Source organism: Nannospalax galili, unplaced genomic scaffold (genome assembly GCF_000622305.1).
Source record: "Nannospalax galili isolate Female #2095 unplaced genomic scaffold, S.galili_v1.0 scaffold11, whole genome shotgun sequence".
NCBI lineage: Eukaryota > Metazoa > Chordata > Mammalia > Rodentia > Spalacidae > Nannospalax > Nannospalax galili.
In genome coordinates this window covers 3436067-3455555 of record NW_008330735.1, presented here as the reverse complement: position 1 = coordinate 3455555, position 19489 = coordinate 3436067, and the positions used below count along the sequence as shown (strand labels likewise).

The 19489-nt window shown below is 38.5% G+C and overlaps 1 protein-coding gene across 1 annotated transcript in view; it reads right to left on the bottom strand.

Moving 5' to 3' along the window:
• Nucleotides 1-16031: 16031 nt before the first annotated feature.
• Arl14ep (ADP ribosylation factor like GTPase 14 effector protein) overlaps nt 16032-19489 on the bottom strand; it is a 12244-nt gene continuing 8786 nt past the window's right edge. The window contains exons 4-5 of the mRNA XM_008851228.3: nt 18082-18306; nt 16032-17600 (exon numbers count right to left, since the gene is read on the bottom strand). Coding sequence (XP_008849450.1) covers nt 17546-17600; nt 18082-18306 — 280 coding nt within the window. The 3' untranslated portion in view covers nt 16032-17545. The remainder of the gene's footprint in view (nt 17601-18081; nt 18307-19489) is intronic.

The window sequence follows — 19489 nt, the reverse complement described above, 5'->3', positions numbered from 1 at the left end:
TAAGTGGTATTAGTGCATTTATAAAAGAAGCCACAGAGAGACCTCTCATTCTCGCTGCAATAAGAGATGAGAAGGAGATAACTGTTAAGAGGAAGTGAGCCTTCACCAGACATAGAAGCTGCTGGTACCTCGATCCTGGACTTTCCAGCTTCCAGAACAGTGATAACTAATTTATATTCTTTATAAGCCACTCAGCCTATGGCATTTTGCTATAACAGCCCACATGAATTAAGACAATATTTACGAAAGGTAGTATATTGCTAAATGAGACTCAGCATATATGAAATGATATTTTATTATTACATCTGTCAAAATCAACTATTTAAGTCTTGAAGCATAAAAGTCAATGATGTAGAAAGTGGCTGATTTCCTATATGGTAATATTAGGTGGTGGAGCCCTCATGAATAAGATTAGTGACCTTATAGAAAGGCTTTCTAAGATTTCTTACCCCTTCTGCTATGTTAGCATAGTTCGCTATGTCTTAGGCAAAACAGCTGTCTGTAAATCCAGTTCCAGAGGATCTGATGTTCTCTTTTGGCCTCTGTGGACCTTGAACAACATGGGTGTACTTACAAGCTCATACATATAAAAATAAATAAAGAAAGAAACATTTTTAAAAAATAGGTTAATTTTCTAAACTTTCCTACTTTACTTTTATCCATTTTTTTTTTTTTGGCTAATAGCAAAGGTGCTATAACAAACTAAAATTTGCTGTTTATTCTAAGTTTAGAGTTGTATATTTTTAAGGAAATCAGTGATATCTTCACAAAGGTGTTTTATAACAGAAGCCTCAGAAATATTTGAACATATAAAATTCATGCCAAAGAAAATCTACATTTTTGTTGACTGAAGTTCCTGAAAAGAAGCTCACATTAAATATTCTACGAAACTGACTTATTAGAACTTCTGTAAATATCCAGAAGTCAAACTGTCTTGGGCTATCTTGGCGCCTTAAATAACCATTGCCTATACGTGTGACCTAACATTCTTGTGAATATTAGGTGAATCTTTTTAGAATGTACAAACGGACCCTGGCTTCCATCAACCCAAAGACTGAAAATGGTATCAGATAGCATCTGAGGCCCATATCAGAAGTGTCCCCACTTTGCTGTAACCTGCCTACCTGATACATCCACCAATGTATTTGAAATGTCTTGATTGTAACGATTTTCTTTGTTCTGTTACTAGACAAAACTTTATGAACATGGTATTTGGAATAACAAATATCAAGTAACAAATATGCCATGATCACCCATATATGGTTCCAGAATAAACCATCTCTTACTCCCTTTGAGTTGAGGGCTGGGGCTTTTTGCACTGTCACTTTTATTTCAAAACCGAAGAAAAAATTTATAAATACATTAGCATTCTGAAATATTTAAAAAAGACAAAAGCCATATAAATATCTCTATTACAGGTGTTAAGAATAACACGCCTTCTAAAATAACATCAACGATGTCTTTGAGTTTTTGGCACTGTTATTATTGGAAACGATATTCAAAATGTTGAATTTTGCAGAGGTCCCTTTTATTTGTGGGAGCCACAGTTTCACATTCTCCTCCTAGTCAGTGTCACAGACCACAGGACCCATAGGGACAGAGGCAAAAAGAATGTGAGCTTTGATGCTGAGATGTAATTCTGCCAGCTCTGTTATAAATAACAAACTTGAGTCAATGATAGAACTTTGATTCCCTTAGAAGTTAATTAATTCAGACTGAGGTCTTAAACATTTCTGTTCATTTGACTTAAGACTGAGCTTTAGCTCTGAAACACAGGATTACGGAGAGAATGATCCAAGTATTTAAACAATTTTAAATATGCCCAGTACTTTAGAAGCAAGTAATACCAATAAAAAATACAAAAAAGAAAAAGAAAAAAAGAAAAGAAAGGGATAGCTGGGTTGCAAATGTCTTACTTTTGTTATAGAATTTTAGTCCATCCTGGTAAATACTTCAGGGAATGATGCATTTGTGTAATGGAGGTTGAGCTAAGGTTCCCATGAACTGGAGGGGGAAATTAGACTAGGATTTAGAGTAGAAGGAAGACATGGCCACAAGTCAAAGCTGTTTGCTTCCTTTTATTTTGCAAAATTTTAAAATTATTTTTATTTTATGTGTATGACTGCATTGCCTGAATATATAAAAGTGTGCCCATGTCATACAATGTCCACAGAGGTCAGAAGAGGGCATCGGAACGCCCGGAACTGTAGTTACAGACAGTTGTTAGCCACCACATGGGTGCTGGGAACTGAACCCAGGTCCTCTACAAAAGCAGCCAGTGCTCTTAACCCCTGAGTCATCTCTCTAGCCCCTGCTTTCTTTTCTTAAAAACATATGAAAATTCTCAAAGTTTTAAATAGGCCATTTTACCCTTGAATTTTGTTGGGTTTTCAGTTGTCCATCTGTCACTGCCTTGAATTGGACAAAATACAAAAGGACAAAATGATTGGCTCACACAGTAATGTTGTTTTACTTTAGGCAACTGGATCCAGATACTCAACCTTTACCCACTTGGTCTGTGTCCACTATTTTCACCTACATCGCTTCAAGGAGACTTAAGTAAAGACAGAGGGAACAATGAGTTTTTAATTCTTAAATGTAATTTTGCTAGCACTGTATTATAAATCACAAATTTGAGTTAATGATATACTTCTAAATTGCATGAGAAGATAATTAAGTAATTCTGAGCTATTAAAAACTTCTGTTCATGTGACTTAGAACTGAGGTCAACCTTATCTGAACCTCACGGGCTGAGAGCAGAACGGTGATTTCTGAAGGACAGATGAAGAGAGCTAATACGGGAAGAGACTTGATACTGGGCCTGTGAAACACCACTGAACTTTAACTGATGTGCTCAGTATAAAATTTAAAAAGAGGGAGACTGAGGAGGACTCAGAACCCAAGTAAAAAAGACAGGTTTGGTGGCACAGGGTGGGGAGGGCAGGCGGGGGGGAATGAGGAGACAGTGACAGTTGGATCCCTGAGGCTCACTGGCTAGCCAGCTTAGTTTACTTAGCAAGTTCCAGGCCAGTGAGAAATCCTGTATTAAAAAACACAAAGGTGGACTTCACATGAGGAACAATGTCTGAGATTGACCTCTGACTTCCACACATGTGCATTTCCACACCTGCATACCCACGCATACAAGTACACCACACACACACACACACACACACACACACACACACACACACAAATAAATGGACTCGATCATATTGTTGAACTTGCTGGCATTGTTGTAGGGGAAGTCATGGACCATGGAATGAGGTCCTTTGGCCCAAGTTCTTGTTCTTCTAGATAAAAGAATTTATAGACAGCACAGAAAGAAAGCAAGACAAAATTTATATATTATATATATATGTATATGTATATATGTGCGTGGGCACATGTATGCCACGGAACATGCGTGGAAGTTAGAGGACAATTTGTGAGAACTGATTCTCTCCTTCCACCAGGTAGGTCCTAGGGATTGAACTCAGGAGATTGAACTCTGGTTGTCAGACTTGGCGGCAAGCCCCTTACAACCTGAGCCATCTTGCCAGCACCCAAAAAATTTAGAAGTAGTTGAGAAACCAAAAACACACTAAGGAGCAGTGGGTGACCTTGCAAGTGACAATCACATTGTAGGATAGGATGTTGAAAGACGAGAGTCTATGGGGATCATTTGACTAGTTCCATTTTGACACATGAATATTATTATATGCAAAGGAGCCAGTCTTCCTTTAAATTCACTGCAAAGTCATGTACTGGTCATGGGCGGGAGTGCTAAAGAACTACGCTTACTCATGGGTTTGTAGCTGGCAATGATTTTAAAGAGGTATGGGGGAGGGCCGAGCCTCTTCCCTTTCTGATTGGATAAGAGTGAGGACAGTTTTCCTCCTGTATGTAAAATATAGAGAGAGTGGTATGGCTGTTACCCAGTGTCCTCATCCCTGACTTCCTACCTAGGAACACTTTCTTAATGTGAACAAGAGAAAAAGAGTCAACATGTCCATACTTAATATTTTGTTGACGCATCCAAGGCCAAATACTATGGGGGGGGGAAGTCTAGTGAAAGGTTTATTTTACTTAGATTTAGAGCCAAGATCTTTCTGGGAACTAATTTGGAATAGAAGCTTATTAGTTTACTGTATTAGTGAAGATTCTCCAGAGAAACAGCCTCAATTGGATATGTGCATGTACACATGTACATGTTGTAAGCTACTTGACTAGAAGTCTCACATAAATGTTAGGAACATATATAGAGTATCTCCTCAGCAGCAGCTAAAACAAGTTTTGGCCTAAATGGTATAGCAAGGCCTACCAAAATTGACACCTAAATTAATCATCACAGTTACCAACTTGCATGCAGATTTACATGCAGATTTACAATTTGCCATATAATCTGTTCTATTGCTACTACTAGTAACAATTCTACTCCTGAGCTTTCAATAGGAAACTTGGGAGGTACAACCTAATTAAGCAAGCCCTTTAGGGAATTCTAATGCATGGTCAAGTTTGGCAGCCACAGTTGAGTGTTATCCAAAGACACAATGCTAAAATAGTCAGAGAATAACATTATGTCTCCAGCCTAGTTTGTCTTAACAAGTAGGGTGGATGCGTTAGTATGGTGCTCTGGGTGAAAGAGCTAACTCCTCACTAAGGTTTATTTGAACAGTGGTGTGTATGTTCCAAGGAGACGTGGAAACGATCAGGATCTTGACTCTGTGGTCAGGTTTCATTGAGTTTTCAATATACAACTTAATATCTTAATCTGAGAGCAGGTCTGGTCATTGTATGTACCTCCAGCACTGTAGTCATTTCCCCAGTGTTTAGGCACAGGACTCTAGAGATCCATCAGTACCACAGTAACTGTCATTTCTTCTTATTCAGTGCTGAATTCTTTTCCTTTTTCCTCATTGAAATTCCTGGCAGAAGATGATTGGCTGAGTTCTTCATTGTTATCATTTGGGCAGTGTTTCTGTAACAGTTGGTCGACTTGTAAAACTTCTGACCAAGATAAAGTCTGGCCTCCTTGGGCCAGGTCTTACTGTGGGTTGTAAGCATATCAGAGTGAGGCTTGGTCTATTAGAGCCATGCACATACTCCCTGTCCCTTAAACCTATATGTCCCTCTTTGGCACTAAAGACCTTAGGAAGAAAATAAGTATTTGTTTAACTAGATCATGTTGGGATGAATTAGACACCTTCATCGGAAAACTTAGGAAATATTTTCCCTTTAATGTTTTCTAATAAGAAAGTCTTGTCCAGTTTAGGAATGCCACATTCAAATTATTTAGAAAGAAACAATTATGTACATGCAGCAAATTGTAAATCTTATGCTTTATACAAAAGTTTTATTTTTTTTGCATATTCTCATTCACTAGGCCATAAATGACTGGAAGATTGTTGAAACTAGAAAAAAAAATGTATACAAAAAAGATAAAAGGGGGGCTGGAAGAGATGGCTCAGCGATTAAGAGTACTGGCTGCTCTTACAGAAAATCCAGGATCAGTTCCCAGCACCCACATGGCAGCTAACAGTTAGTAACTACAGTTCCAGGGGATCCAACACTGCCTTCGGGCTTCCATGGGCATTGCATACATGTGGTGCACTTATATATATGTAGCTAAAATACTTGTACACATAAAATAAAAATAATTTTGTAAAAAGAGCTCGATAGTTTATTGAGATCATTTCAGGCAGGCACTCAGCTGGTGTTTGTATGACCACTCACTTGACTAAGCAGACTGAAAAGCCAAAAGGCCACATCTACCAAACATCAGGGCCTGATTGGGGAGAGTGCTAGAATGGTGAAATGCTTGCCTTGCAAGTAAAGGTACATATGTTTGATATCTAGAATCTATATAAAAAACAAAAACAAACAAGTAAACAAACAAATGAAACCCAAGAAAATAAAGAAAAATGGAAAACAAAAGCTGAGGGTGATGGCATTGCACACTTACAATCCCATCACTGGGGAGACAGACGAGTCCATGGGGCTCACTGATCAGCCTGTGTTTTAAAAAGCTAGACAGCATCTGAGGAACCATACTGGAGGTTGTCCTCTGGCCTACACACACATGTGCACACACATATAAACATGTGAACACACACACAGACACACACATACACACCCCAAATGGCTCAGTATTCTTTCTGCCCCCTCCTGCGTGATGGTCCCTGAGTCTTAGGTGTAGAGGTTGCATTGTTAATGTGTCACTTAGGACTGGGTCCTAATAGTCACTTATTTTCACTTGACCAGTTGTGGAACTTTGTGATAGTCTTCATCTGTTATGAAAAGAAGCCTCTTTGATGAGTGGTGAGAGGTACACTTGTCTGTAAATATAAGGATGTGTATTTAGAATACAGTAAGAAATTATTTTGGTTTAGGAAGTGACAGAAGTAGGTTTTTCTCTAGGATGTATGACCCCCCCTCTTTATCTCTCTCTCTCTCTCTCTCTCTCTATATATATATATATACATATATATGTGTATATATATAGATATATATATACACATATATATATGTACTTGGCTATGTTTTCAGTACCACACATAATTTCTCTGCCACTGAGCAGAACTTAAGTAAAATTAGACAGCTGTTGATCACCCCAGAGATAAAAGTACCACTACTGTGCCAATAGAAATAATTTGCTGGGCCAGTTATTGTTGTAGTTCTTGGACTTTACAGCTGTGTAGGATCATTGATTGGTTTTCTCCCTTGGCAGTATGCAAAGTATCCACTGATTCTATGTGAGCTAGTCTTTAGGGAGGAGGTATTCAGGTCAGTTCCAGCTCTGTTACTCCAAGTCCTGTGTCTGAAGTATGTCATGTCTTCAGCAATAGGGTCTTACTTTCAAGTTCTGGGAGGCAATCAAGCTGTGGTAATAATTTGTGTTATTGTGGGACTCTGTTGACTTATCTTGACCAACAAAAACTCAAACAGATGTTTCCCATGCCTGGCACTGTGATTTCTGTTATAAAACTATAAGCTCTACACATGTACTTACGCGTGTATGTGTATTTTTCAGTAGGATTATTAAATACTGTATTTCCCTTTGGTTTTCCACACTGCTTAAGCATTATTTATCTCTCCTTCCTCTCTCTGTACCTGTATAGCTCTCCCTCCCTCCCACCATTTTCCTCATTTACCTCTCAATAACTCTTGTTTACTACTATCTCTCTATTGAGCTCCTTCTTCCTTTCTTCCACATGGTTACTTTCCATTTCCCCGGCTCCTGTGGTTATATAAAGATGCGTACTCACATCTAAAAATTTGGATCCACAAATGAGAGAGAACATGCATTTTCTGTTTGTCTGAGTCTGGCTTACCTCACTTAGTATAACAGTTTCTAGTTCCATCCGTTTACCTGCAAATTTCATGATTTCATTTTTCTTTACCTTTGAGTAGAACTCCATAGCATAAATGCACCACACTTTCATAATTCATTCATTGGTTGAGGAATATTTTGATAGTTTCCATTTGCTATCTATCACAAAGTATTTTCCATTTGCTTTACTTTCTGGTAAGACTTTTCCTATCTTTTCTAATTGGTTTATTGAATTTTCCCATTCCATTTTATTCCAGCTTGGGTTTTCTTCAATATTTCTCTTTTTTGTGAATTCAGTTTTCAAACTGACCTCTCTTTGTCATTTTTTTCAGCAGTATATTTGTATTTTCTTGATCTTCAATAATTCCTTTCCTCTTTGAGTTACTTGAGTTCTTTGTGTGTTCTTTAAAGTCCTGGAATTATTGGATCATATTTATGATTATTCTTTTAAGTTCTGTGTCCTGGGATCCCTCTGGATATTTCTCATTGTAGAATACTTCTACGGGACTGGTAGGATTTTGTGGGATCACATTATCTTGGTTTTCATATTATGTGTGTTTTTGCATTGTGCACTGAGCATGTGACTTTTTCTAGTTGTATGCCTGATACGAAATTCTAGCCTGCCTTTGTTGAGTAGAAGTTTGGTTGTTTTTATTAGTGTCATAGCTGGTTGATTTCTGATTAGCTGGTTGATCTGTGCTTCAATTTCCTACTTTTGATTTTTTTTTTTTATTGGAGGAATGGGGTGATTCCAGTCCTGTCTGGTATGTCAGGTGGGCAATCAACAACTAGCACTATTGAGTGTGGTGATTCTGAAGGAGTGGGCAGGTTCTAACTAGCTCACCAGGTGAAAGAGCAGTGGTTCCTGTCCTAATCCCAGAGAAGGAAGACGGTAAAACGTCCACTGTTGTTATTTGTTTATTATTATTTTAAAAGTATTTTATTTATATTTTTTATTTTATGTGTGTGCGTGTACTGCCTGCATGTAGGTAAGTGCACCTGTGTTGTGCAATGCCCATGAAGGACAGAAGAGGGGGGTCAGATCCCCTGAAACTGGAGTTACAGACAGTTGTTAGCTGCCATATGGCTTCTGGGATTCAAAACCGGGTCTTCTACAAGAACAGTCACTGCTCTTAACTGCTGAGCCATCTCTCCAGTCCCCACTGTTATTTTTTAAAGTATCAATGATACCACAACTCACTGAATGTAACTGAATGTAAAAATAAAATTTGTATTTAATTCAGACCTTGTAGAATATATTTGAATAATACAAGAAGCACTGCTGTTGGCTAATCTTATGCCCCCAAATAACAAATTTCAATTTCAAAATAACTATAAATGATTTTGTAAATCTGGGGTAGAATTTAAGATAATAAAGTCTAATTAAATTTGGAGTTCTCAAATTCTTCACTGTAACAGAGATTGATGGGGTTTGTATTTTCATTCTGAATACTTTTGTCTTTTGTGTGTGTGCATGTTTGTGCATGTTTATATGGACACACTTTGTGTGTGTGTGTGTGTGTGTGTGTGTGTGTACACACGTGTGCATACCTGCCTGTCTTTGTCACGATTTTATTATCAGGATGACTTGGTTTACAAGCCGGCCTCCTTCCAGCCTGCATTGGACCTCTCCACTTCTACCCAGAGCTGCAGCTGGAGGACTGCAGGCTGGCCAGTGCCCACGGAGGTATTCCTTTGCTGCCCAGAGTTTTTGTCACATTTCAGAACTGGTTTGCAATGCTGTATAACCAGTGCATTTTACATGAAAGCCTGAACTTCTCACGACTGTTGAAAATTCAAACTCTAGGTACAGTGATGACACATACTCTGATTTCAAAAATGGGACAGAGGTGAGCAGTGTCGGACCTTCAGAAAGGACCCTTTCTCCTGGCCTACTCTATTCATGGAACAAGACCTGCTAGGTCCAGGTGCCAGGCTTTCCAGCGCCTGCTTCTAGGAAGAGGGCCATGTTTATATGGACACACTTTGTGTGTGTGTGTGTGTGTGTGTGTCCTTGTAGAGACTAGAGGTCCATATCTGGTGTCTTCCTCAACTGTGTTCCACTTTATCTTTGAGACTGGTCTCTCAATGATTGGCTAGACTGGCTGACCAGCAGTCCGCCTCCCCAAACACTGCCCCCCTCCCCACTCACTAGGGCTACACCTTCTTTTTTGCATGGGTGCTGGGGATCCAAACTCAGAATCTCATGCTTACACAGCAGGCACTTGATGGCCGGAGCCATTTTCTAGCCCCAAGTTTATCTTGGCTTTGCATAACTTTTCTCTTGATATGAAAATAATCCTGGGTGGGCCTCTGCAACCAGCCTGGCTTTGGCTTATTTCTTTAAAGTGAAATATGCCCTCACTTCAAAATATGTCTCTATGAAGGACTAAAAATGAAGGAAAAGGTAAACTGGGAGTGTCTTCAATCCTAACACTCTGGAGGCTGAAGCAGATAGATCTCTCTGAGCTAAAGGCCAGACTAGTCTACACAAAGATTTCCAGGCCAGTCAGTAAGACCCTATCTGAACAACAAAACAACAGAAATAACAAAGAAACAACCTCCTTCCCCCAATGCTTGTGCTTATAATGAAAAATAGAAACCTAAAACTTTATTTCCTAGCTGCTAAAGTTGGGTGGCGGGGGTGGGGGGGCACTGAAATGTTTGTTGTCAATTGTAAGGATGTTTGAAAACATTTTAGTTTTAATCAGTGTGTTGATTTCAGAAAAATAGCCTAGGTAGATTATGGGAATTGTTTAAGAAACTTATTTGCTAATTTGGATCTGAAATGTCTCTAACAGGCTCTTGTACTAAAGGGCTGGTCTCTAACTTGGTGCTGCTGCTGGGTGATGGGAACTTAGAGGCAGAACCTGGTGAGGGGGTTTTGGGTCACTGGGAGCATGCATTTATGTGAGTAGTTGGACTGTTGTCCCTTCTTCCTTCTCCTCTCTTGCTTTCTGGCCATGAGGAGGGTAGCTCTGCTTCATCACATGCCCTTATTACAAAGTGTTGCCTCACCACAGACCCAAAACCTATGAGCCTGTGAGCCAAAATAAACCTTTCTGCTTTGTAACTTGATTGTCTTAGGTATTTGTTAGAGTGGTAGAAAGCAAATATAGTAGTGGTATTGAATAAGTTTCTAATAATTGGTTTTAGATTTTAAAAATTGTGTGCCTATGATATATGGGTGTTTGAGTGCAGGTGTGTGTATGTCATGGGTGTGGAGGGCAGAAGACAACTTTTTGGATTTGGTTCTCTCCTTCCAAATTTATGAACTCAGGTCACCAGTTTTGCTTAGTGAGGCTTTTGCTTGCTGAACCATCATCTCTTTGCCCCTCCGTCAATTTTAAAATAAGGTATCATTTATTTGCTCATGGTTTCAAGTAATGTCACTTAAAATACTTTCACACTTTGAAATTAATATTTTGTATTTAAAGATGTAATCCTATCCCAATTGAGTTAATAATCTTCTTTGGTAAGTTTCTATTAATTTTTGGAAGTCATATTATGTTGATAAAATCATACCATTACAAATTAATTATAAGGATTAAAACCTATACTCCGAGAGTCTATACTGTTACCTTTCAAACTGTTCAGTGGTGTTGATTTCTAAATAATAAAATACATTTTAAAAGCATTATTTAAGTACCTCCACTTTATAAAAACAAATAAAAAGAAACCCTGAATTGCCCATGTATCTTTATGAATCTTCATTCATATTCCTAAGAGTAAAAGCCAATATAGTTGCTGCTGGGCAAGATTTAAGAATGCTACAAACAGAAGTGCTGGGTGTGGTGGTACCTCTCTGAAATCCCAGCACCTGGGAGGCAGAGCTGGGTGGATCACAAATTTCAGGCCAGGCTGGACTAGAATGAAACACCATTTCAAAACAAACAAAAGACAAAACTAATTTACTTTGGGGATCACTATTATTTTTCCATATTTACTTCATCAGCTGTTATATAATTAAGTGTTGAACTTAATTTGGAAATGAAGTTTATTTTCAAGGAGATACCAGCAGATGTCAGCAAAAACCAAGGTGTCATGTGAATTTTTAGGAAGTACATTAAGCTATTTTTAGCAGGATGACCACAATGCAAGTGAAAATGTTTAATATCAAAGGTCAGCCCAGAAACAACACCTCAGTGTTCTGCACTGTCAGTCAACTTGTAATTACCTTTTTGGAGGTGGGATGACTGTCAGGGGACACAGTGGAATTGGATTTTCCAGGGAGGACACTCCAACTTTTTCAGGGACTCAACTGTTATGTGTTGTTCACACACACACACACACACACACACACACACACACACACACAAATCTATATCAAATAACTGGATAGGAATCCTCACTTTAAAATCTCTACGGCTTACAGAATATTTCTTGTTACCCAGGCACTCCGACATATATTCAGAATTCTAAACATGAGAGTTTGTGAGCACATGCATTGCATACTTCTTTCTGAGGTAGTTCATAACTTCTGTCAAAAAATTAAGTCATGCTTCTAGGTTGCATGATAAAACATTGATCACAGCAACTTGGTGGGTGGAGTACGTGTGGACATTTCATCTTACAGATCACACAGTCCATTATCCAGGGAAGCCAAGCCAAGAACCTGGAGGCATGAAATAAAACAGAGACCATGAGGAAGGCAGCTTACTGGCTTGCTTCCAGGCTCTCATTCTGCTACCTTTCTTATGCAGCTCTGCCTAGGCATGGCACCACCCACAGTGAACTGGGCCCACCTGTATCAATTAGCAATCAAGAAAAAGCCTCACAGACATGCCCACAGGTCAGTCTGATGGAAGAAATTCCTCAGTCTGAGATGACCTCTTCCCAGGTAACCTCTTCTACGTTTATTTCAAGTTGACAAGAACTAACCAGCACACATGATAAGCTTACTAAATGTACATTTTTATTAACAAATCACTATACATATATGTCCATGAAGAGTTCAAAATTCACTTGCTTTCATAAACCCAGTTTTAGAAGTATGTAACTGTTTTAGAAGACTGTCAGGTTGAGGGACAGCTTGTTAAATAGAACTAGACACAGTATTTTATTTTTTAAGATTTAATTATATGTGTGGGTTTGCATGTGGGTGTGTGTATGTGAGTGGACTTGCTCATGGAGGCCAGAAAGTGCCAGATCCTCTGGAGCTGGAGTTATAGGATGTTGAGCTTCCCCATGTGTTGAGAATCAAATTTGGGTCAGCTGTGAAAGCAGTGAGTGCTCTTAACCACTGAACCATCTCTCCAGCCCTAGACCTAGTATTTTAAATATAAAAGAAACTTATGTATATTCCAAATGTATCTATAACAAATTTTATTACATTTATTTGGGTATGTGTGTTGGTTTGAAACACTGTGGAGGTTAAAGGACAGCTTAATGGAGTTGGCTCCATCCTTCCATCATGAAGTCAGTCCTGAGACTCGGTGGCAAGCTTCTTCACCTGCTGAGTCATCTTCCCCCAGCCTGCTAGTGTATTCCTTTATACTTATCAATAACGTTTTGTTCAAATAGTTACATACCTTTTATTATTATTTCAACTACTGTTAATTCCAGTGTACCATGGGGATGTCTTATTTATGTGCTCGGGTCTGAACACAGGGCCTCAAACATTGTAGGTTAGAGCTCTACCACTAAGCTATATCCCTAAGCCCTTTTCACTTGTCTTTTTACTTTTATTTTGTGATCAACATTATGTAAAGCCGATATTATCAGTCTTACATTTGCTTCTGTAATGGGGTCTGCAAAAAGCACAAGTATTTAATATATAACTTTCATTTCCACACTGATAGAATTTGAAAACAATTTAGTCACTTTGTGTGGTGGTTTGAATGAGAATGTCCCCCAAAGGCTCCAAGTATCTGGACATTTTGTCCCTAGTTGGTGGTGCTGTTTTGGGGGGTTTTAGGACCTGCAGCCTAGTTGGAGGAAGCACATCACTGGGTGGTAGGCTTTGAGAGTTCTTAAGTCCTGCTGGATTTCTGGTCTCTGCTTCCTGTGCTTTGAAGATATGATTGTTCTTTCTGATCTCGTCTCCCTCTCCTGCCATGCCTTCCCATAATAAAGGACTCTAACCCTCTGGAACTGTAAGCTAAATAAACTTTTTCTTCTATACTTTGGTCAATGTTTTTATCACAATAGAAAAGTAACTAATATATGTTGGTACCAGAGAGTGGGCTGTTGTGAAGAACCTGACCATGTGGGTTTTTGGAAGAACGTGGAAGACTTTGGAAATTTAGACTAGAAAAGCAGTTGAATACCATAAGCAGAGCTTAACAGGCCATTCTAGTAGGAGCCTGGAAGAAATAGTGCTGAGAGTAAAGTAGTCCCAAAGGGAAATAAGGACTTAAGCAGCAACTGAGATGTTTTGGCAAAGCATTTGGCTGCAGTCTGCCCACAGCCTAAGTGCTTACCTGAGGCTAAGTTAAGAAGTACTGGACCAATTTCTTTGGTGGAGGAAATTTCAAAACAGCCTAATGTAGAATTGTTGGCATGGCTATCAATGGTGAATGTTATGCAGATCTACAGTGAAAAAAGGAATGTGAGGGAGAAAAATGCAGAATGTACAGATTAGATTGAAAAAGAGCACCAGGAAGATTAATGTTGGAACCAAGGCATGTGCTGAAGGAGGGCTCTCTTTGATAAGATTAAAGCCTTTAAGGAGGTCTAAAGATTTGTACTTAAACAATAGAAAGAGTACTTTCAAGGCAAGACCACATCCAACTAAGCACCCAACGTGTGAAAGAAAATGCTGGAGGGGTTTTTCTACTCCTAGAAAACCACGGCACAGAAAAGCTGCTAATGTGAAGTAGGCCAGGGCCCATCCTAGGCTGGCAGCCGAACTTGGTAGTGTTGTTCATGTGGTACTGGCTCTAGAGGCATGAAAGATAGAAGACTGAAGGGTTATTAGTTCTTCCTCCAGTTTCAGAGAACCAGAGGTCAGTGTGCAGCAGGGGTGTCCCCAAATGAAGGTCCTGACAAGCCATTGTGTGAAGCTCTGAAGGTGAAGCCTGGTTGTCAGTGGAGACCCCAAGATGCTGAAGCCATGAGACATTTGCCAAGTAAAGGCACACACAAGGAGTAGTTCCAGCTCAGAAGAGAGATATATGTTATACCCAGCAAGGCTGGAGGGGCTGAGCCATCTAAATCCTTTAGGAGTAATGTCCCAGAAGTGGGACATGAGCTACTGGATTTTGTGTTTGTGCTGCTGGTTTTTGGTCTTGTTTTGGTCGAGTCCTTCCTTAGTATGTGCCATTCCTCCAGTTTGGAATGGGAATGTGTATTCACTTCCATTGTAAGCTGGAAGTGTGTAATTTGTCTTCTGATTTTACAGGGGGTTACAGTTAAAGAGATTGCCTTGAGTCTCAGAAGAGCCTTTGGATTCTGGAATTTTGAATAGTATTGAGACTGGTAAAGACTATGGGGACTTTTGAAGGTGGACTAAATGCATTTTGCATTTTATGTGGTCATAGATCCTATAGAGGCCAGGGAGTGGAATGTGGTGGTTTGAATGAAAATGTCTCCCACAGACTCCAAGTATTTGGACATTTTGTACCTAGTTGGTGGCACTGTTTTGGGAGATTTTAGGTGTGACTTAGCTGGAGGAAGCACCTCACTGGGATTGGGCCCTGAGGAATGGGCCTTAAGCCTTGCTGGATTTCCAGTCTCTGCTTTACTTGTTTGAAGATATGATTGCTGTTCTTTCTGCCCTCACCACCCTCTTCTGCCATGCCTCCCCACCATGATGGATGCTAAGCCTGTGGAACCATAAACAAAATAAACTCTTCCTTTTATGTTTCTTTAGTTGGTGTTATTATCACAGCAACAGAAAAGTAATATACTTTATCCAAAATATAAAAAGGATCTAGATGGTTTATTCTTTACTTCTATATTTTTGCATTAAAAATAGTAACAAGGGGAAGGGGCTTTGGAAGATGGCTCAGTTGGATAAAAGGCTTGCCATGCAAAAGTGGGGATGAATTTGGAACTTCAGAACCCATTAAAATTCTGTGGGTGTGGTGGCCACCTGTAATCCCAGAGCCAAGATAAAGGCTGGGGATCCTCTTGCAAGCTAGCTAGCTGGCCCAACCAGTGAGCTCTATGTTCAGCAGGGTGACCCTGCCTCAGCAAAATAAAGTAGAGATCAACTTTAGGCCTTGACATGAACATATATGCATGCACATGTGCCCTCACCTGCACTCACATGCCCATACATGGCAACACTCGTACATAACACACATATAAAAGTAAAAACAGACTGCATCAATATTTTTCTAAAATATAGCCTTTATTGGTCTCATCAAAATCAGATACTCTTTTGTCTATGAACATTGGGTATGCTCATTGTTTGGTCCCCTAAATGACATGAAGAACAAATATTAGCAAAACTGTTCAAGAAGTTTTCCCTTGGGAAAAATTATCACTGTCTTTAAAAAAAGAACAGATCAGTTCTAAGTAATGCTGAAATATAGCTATTTTTAACATAGTCATTTTATCCATCAGAAATATATTCCTATTTTAAGCAAAAATAAACACCTAAGACTTTAATTTTGGTAGAGTGTAGTAGTACATGCACGTAATCTCAGTACTGGGAAGGCTGAAGGAGGACTGCTGAGTTTCTACAAAATGAGTACCAGGCCAGTCAGGGCTATAGCAAGACCCAATTTCAAACAAAACAAAACAAATGAAACAAAACAACACAACACAACCAAACCACACCAATTTGTCTCTCTGAAGGGCCTAAGCAATATATAATCCTAACTCATACAAAGCAAAAACTGAGTAAATACTATCAAATGGTTTTAAGAGTTTAGGTATTTTAAACTCTTAGGATTCTACTTGTACCTTAATTCAGAAAAAAGAACAATCCAGCCTCAAGTACAGTTAAAAATTTTTCTTTTGACCCTGTGCAGCTGAAATTTAGATCATAGAACTGATCAGCTAAACTAGACTTCTGATATTCAGATCAAAGAAAAATTGTAACTTAAAAATACATTTAATTCCAAAGTTGAAAGTGGCATTCCATCAAAGTAAAACCAGTATCTGTAGAGACAAGGAAAAATAAACATAAAAATGGATTCTCATGGTCAATTCAAACTGGCTACATAAATTTGGCTTCAGGGGCCACAGAATATGCTCATTTTGATTAAGAAATTTAGAGAAAACACAACCCTGGTTTAATGGCTATGTCCTAAATGATAAGAGCCCAAGAGAAAAACAGCAGTTTCAATTTTAATTAGTAAAAAGCACAGAGAAGGCAGCCTGCTGGCCATAGAGCACTCATGCAAAATCTCATACCAAGAGTCAATCAATACCCCAAACTTCATTTTTATTCAACATGTTTAGCAGTACCTCTCCCTTAAGGAACAATTTAAAACCTAATCAGTCGCCCCATACAATTTTAATACTACAGATATAATGGTATCTACTCATATACTATATGCAGCCTCATGCTTTATACATAAAGAAGAAAGGTTCTGTCCCCAGAAATTTTCACAAAGAGTATTAAAGTATTAATAATGAGAAGCTCATTGAACTGAAGCATTTATCTTTATTTGAAGTTGGAAGAAAAAAAGCTGCATTTTAGCATGAAGGCATATAGACTATTTTCAAAATACTTTAACATTCAACTCCACTGTTGCATATAAATCAATTTTCCATGAAGTAGGCCTTGGTCTCAGTGAATGGCAAGGTATACTGTACAGTCATATGGGGCACAGAAAAATGGCATGCAAAACAGTGTTAAAAATCAATGATGGCTGGTTCATGACCTTTAAAATTGGTCAAAGTACCAACAACTTGGAATATAAATGCATAAGAAGATAAAAGTTTATGCATTGAGAATTAGAGTGTTTTATTGCCAAAAATCAACAGTAGTCTGAATAGTGCTTGTCTGTTCTGTTCATAACATACAGAATAAGAATCTTTTCAGTCATTTCAATGTTGTGAAGTATTTCTTTCTTTACAATAGTTATCCTTTAATGTCAGTCACATCCATCCTTTTCATCACAGCCACTTTCCTCAGTGATGCTGGTAAGTTTCGGTCACCAAGTTCCTCTGATGCGTATCTAGTCTCTGGAACAGCAAGGTATCAACATGCTCATGACCAGTGCCGGCTTCTATAAGCTTCTATAACTCCATTTACGATTGATCCAAGTCTCACTTCCAGATTAGCACTGCTCATTTCTTTGCTGCACTTTCTTTGCTGGCCAGTTCTTTCAATGATCATTTTTGCAAAGTATCATATGGGTGACAAGGAGATAACAGACCATATGCTTTGCTGTAAGTGAATCAAATAACAGGTGTATAGAGAGCAATCACTGGCAGAATGTAAAAGAAGGAATACAACTGATCACAGAGCACCAAGCACAGCTGCTATTTACACACTGATTACAGGACTAGTGAGCTAGTACTTCATGCAAGTACTAGCAAGTATAACTGAATCAGGCTGCTATGAGATTGATATGATTCAATTAAACCATAGTTACTGAAATTTATGCACATGGGAACCCTGAAAACTGAAGACTACCTACACTTGTTAGACTGACCGAGATAGGCTTAAAGCTGACTCCTGAGAAACAACCCATCTAAATTTATATCCAATAATGAACTGCAAAGCACCCCAAATGTAAGCCAAGTTTAGAGGTGTTTTACAAATTTATTATTTGATAATCAGGCTATAACTGCATTTTAGAGCGACAGAATTTTAGAAAGAGAAAGAGAAGATTTTTAAAGACCCCACATTTGCTACCGTAAATTACCCAGCATGTTTATTATGGATTATTTCTCCTCCTTCGATTTCTATCTGCTCATAGAGCCACTTGCGGTCACAGCGGCATTCAGCTCCACATTTGGTAGACCCACAGGCTGGACACGCGTAGAAACATCCTAAGCAGTCTTCATCAAGGCAGTCGCAGAGGTCCATGCCACTGAAAATCAGGAGGCCTTGGCTGTCGTAGACTTTACTCTTTGCTGGAATAACTTGCCTGTAAAACAAAATAGTGGATTATATCCCCCACACATATGATTGTTGACTATTTAATTGAAAATAGGGTAATGAAAAAAAATGAAGATAAATATTTACAAGTAGAGATGAAGTCCTGTTAAATCGGTACATAATTTATCAGACTGGAGGTCCAATCTACAATCAATAAATGAATTCTGTGTGGGATGAGGTAACCCAGCTCTATAAGAACTGAAAGTCAAAAAGCTTGAAAATGCCTACTGAAATCCATTCAAAAGCTAATTCAGGGCAGGCAAGATGGCTCAGCAGGTAGTGGCACTTGCCATGCAAACTTCACAACTGAGTTCAATTCCTGGAACCCAAGATAGAAGAAAACCAACCCTAGAAAGTTGTTCTCTGACCTCCAAACTCATGTGTGCACCTCCACCCTCTCCACCATACATATATACAAATAAAACAATGAAAAAAATCAATTCAACAGAGAAATGTCAACATGTTGCCTTAGGTAAGCTTAAGCAGCTCTTAACTGCTGTGTGAGTTTTCTTTTTTGTACAGTTCAGTATACTACCCTATAGTTTTTATACTGTAATCAATCTGTTTCTTGTTTTTAATGACTTCTAGTAAATCTGGTCTGAAAATATTTAAATCACTCAATGGCAAACTTTAACAGATGGAATGAATGGCATATATAAAAATGTTGATTATACTTACAAAATAGTTCTGACTATACTGAGTTTGTCAATTTTTTTAGGCCTGTTCAATTTAAAGACATATTTTAAATAACTGAGTCCTCCCATTCATTCTGCTTTCTGTTGACTGTACTAAAATTGTGCTTACTTCAGACACGTGCAAAATAAAAAGCCATTTTGAATTCCCATAAAATTTAATTACTTCTCAGCTGCCATCCATAAGGCAGACATATCCAGAGTATGCTATCAATACCACTACTTTTCAAAAAGTAACTTAGCACTCTCAGGTATACTGCCTCAATTATTTTAACTCTCATTGCAAAGCCTTACTTGTCCATTTCACTGCTACCTTGCCAGAAATGGGCTTTTAGAATTTCAACTGCTGCCCTAATTTCATATGAATAACAACCAATGCCTTTGGAGGTTTTTTTTTTTTTTTTTTTTTTTTTAAAAAAAATAATTCCAAATTAATAAAAAAGAGGACGATAAATCTTTCACTGTGATATATCAAAATAA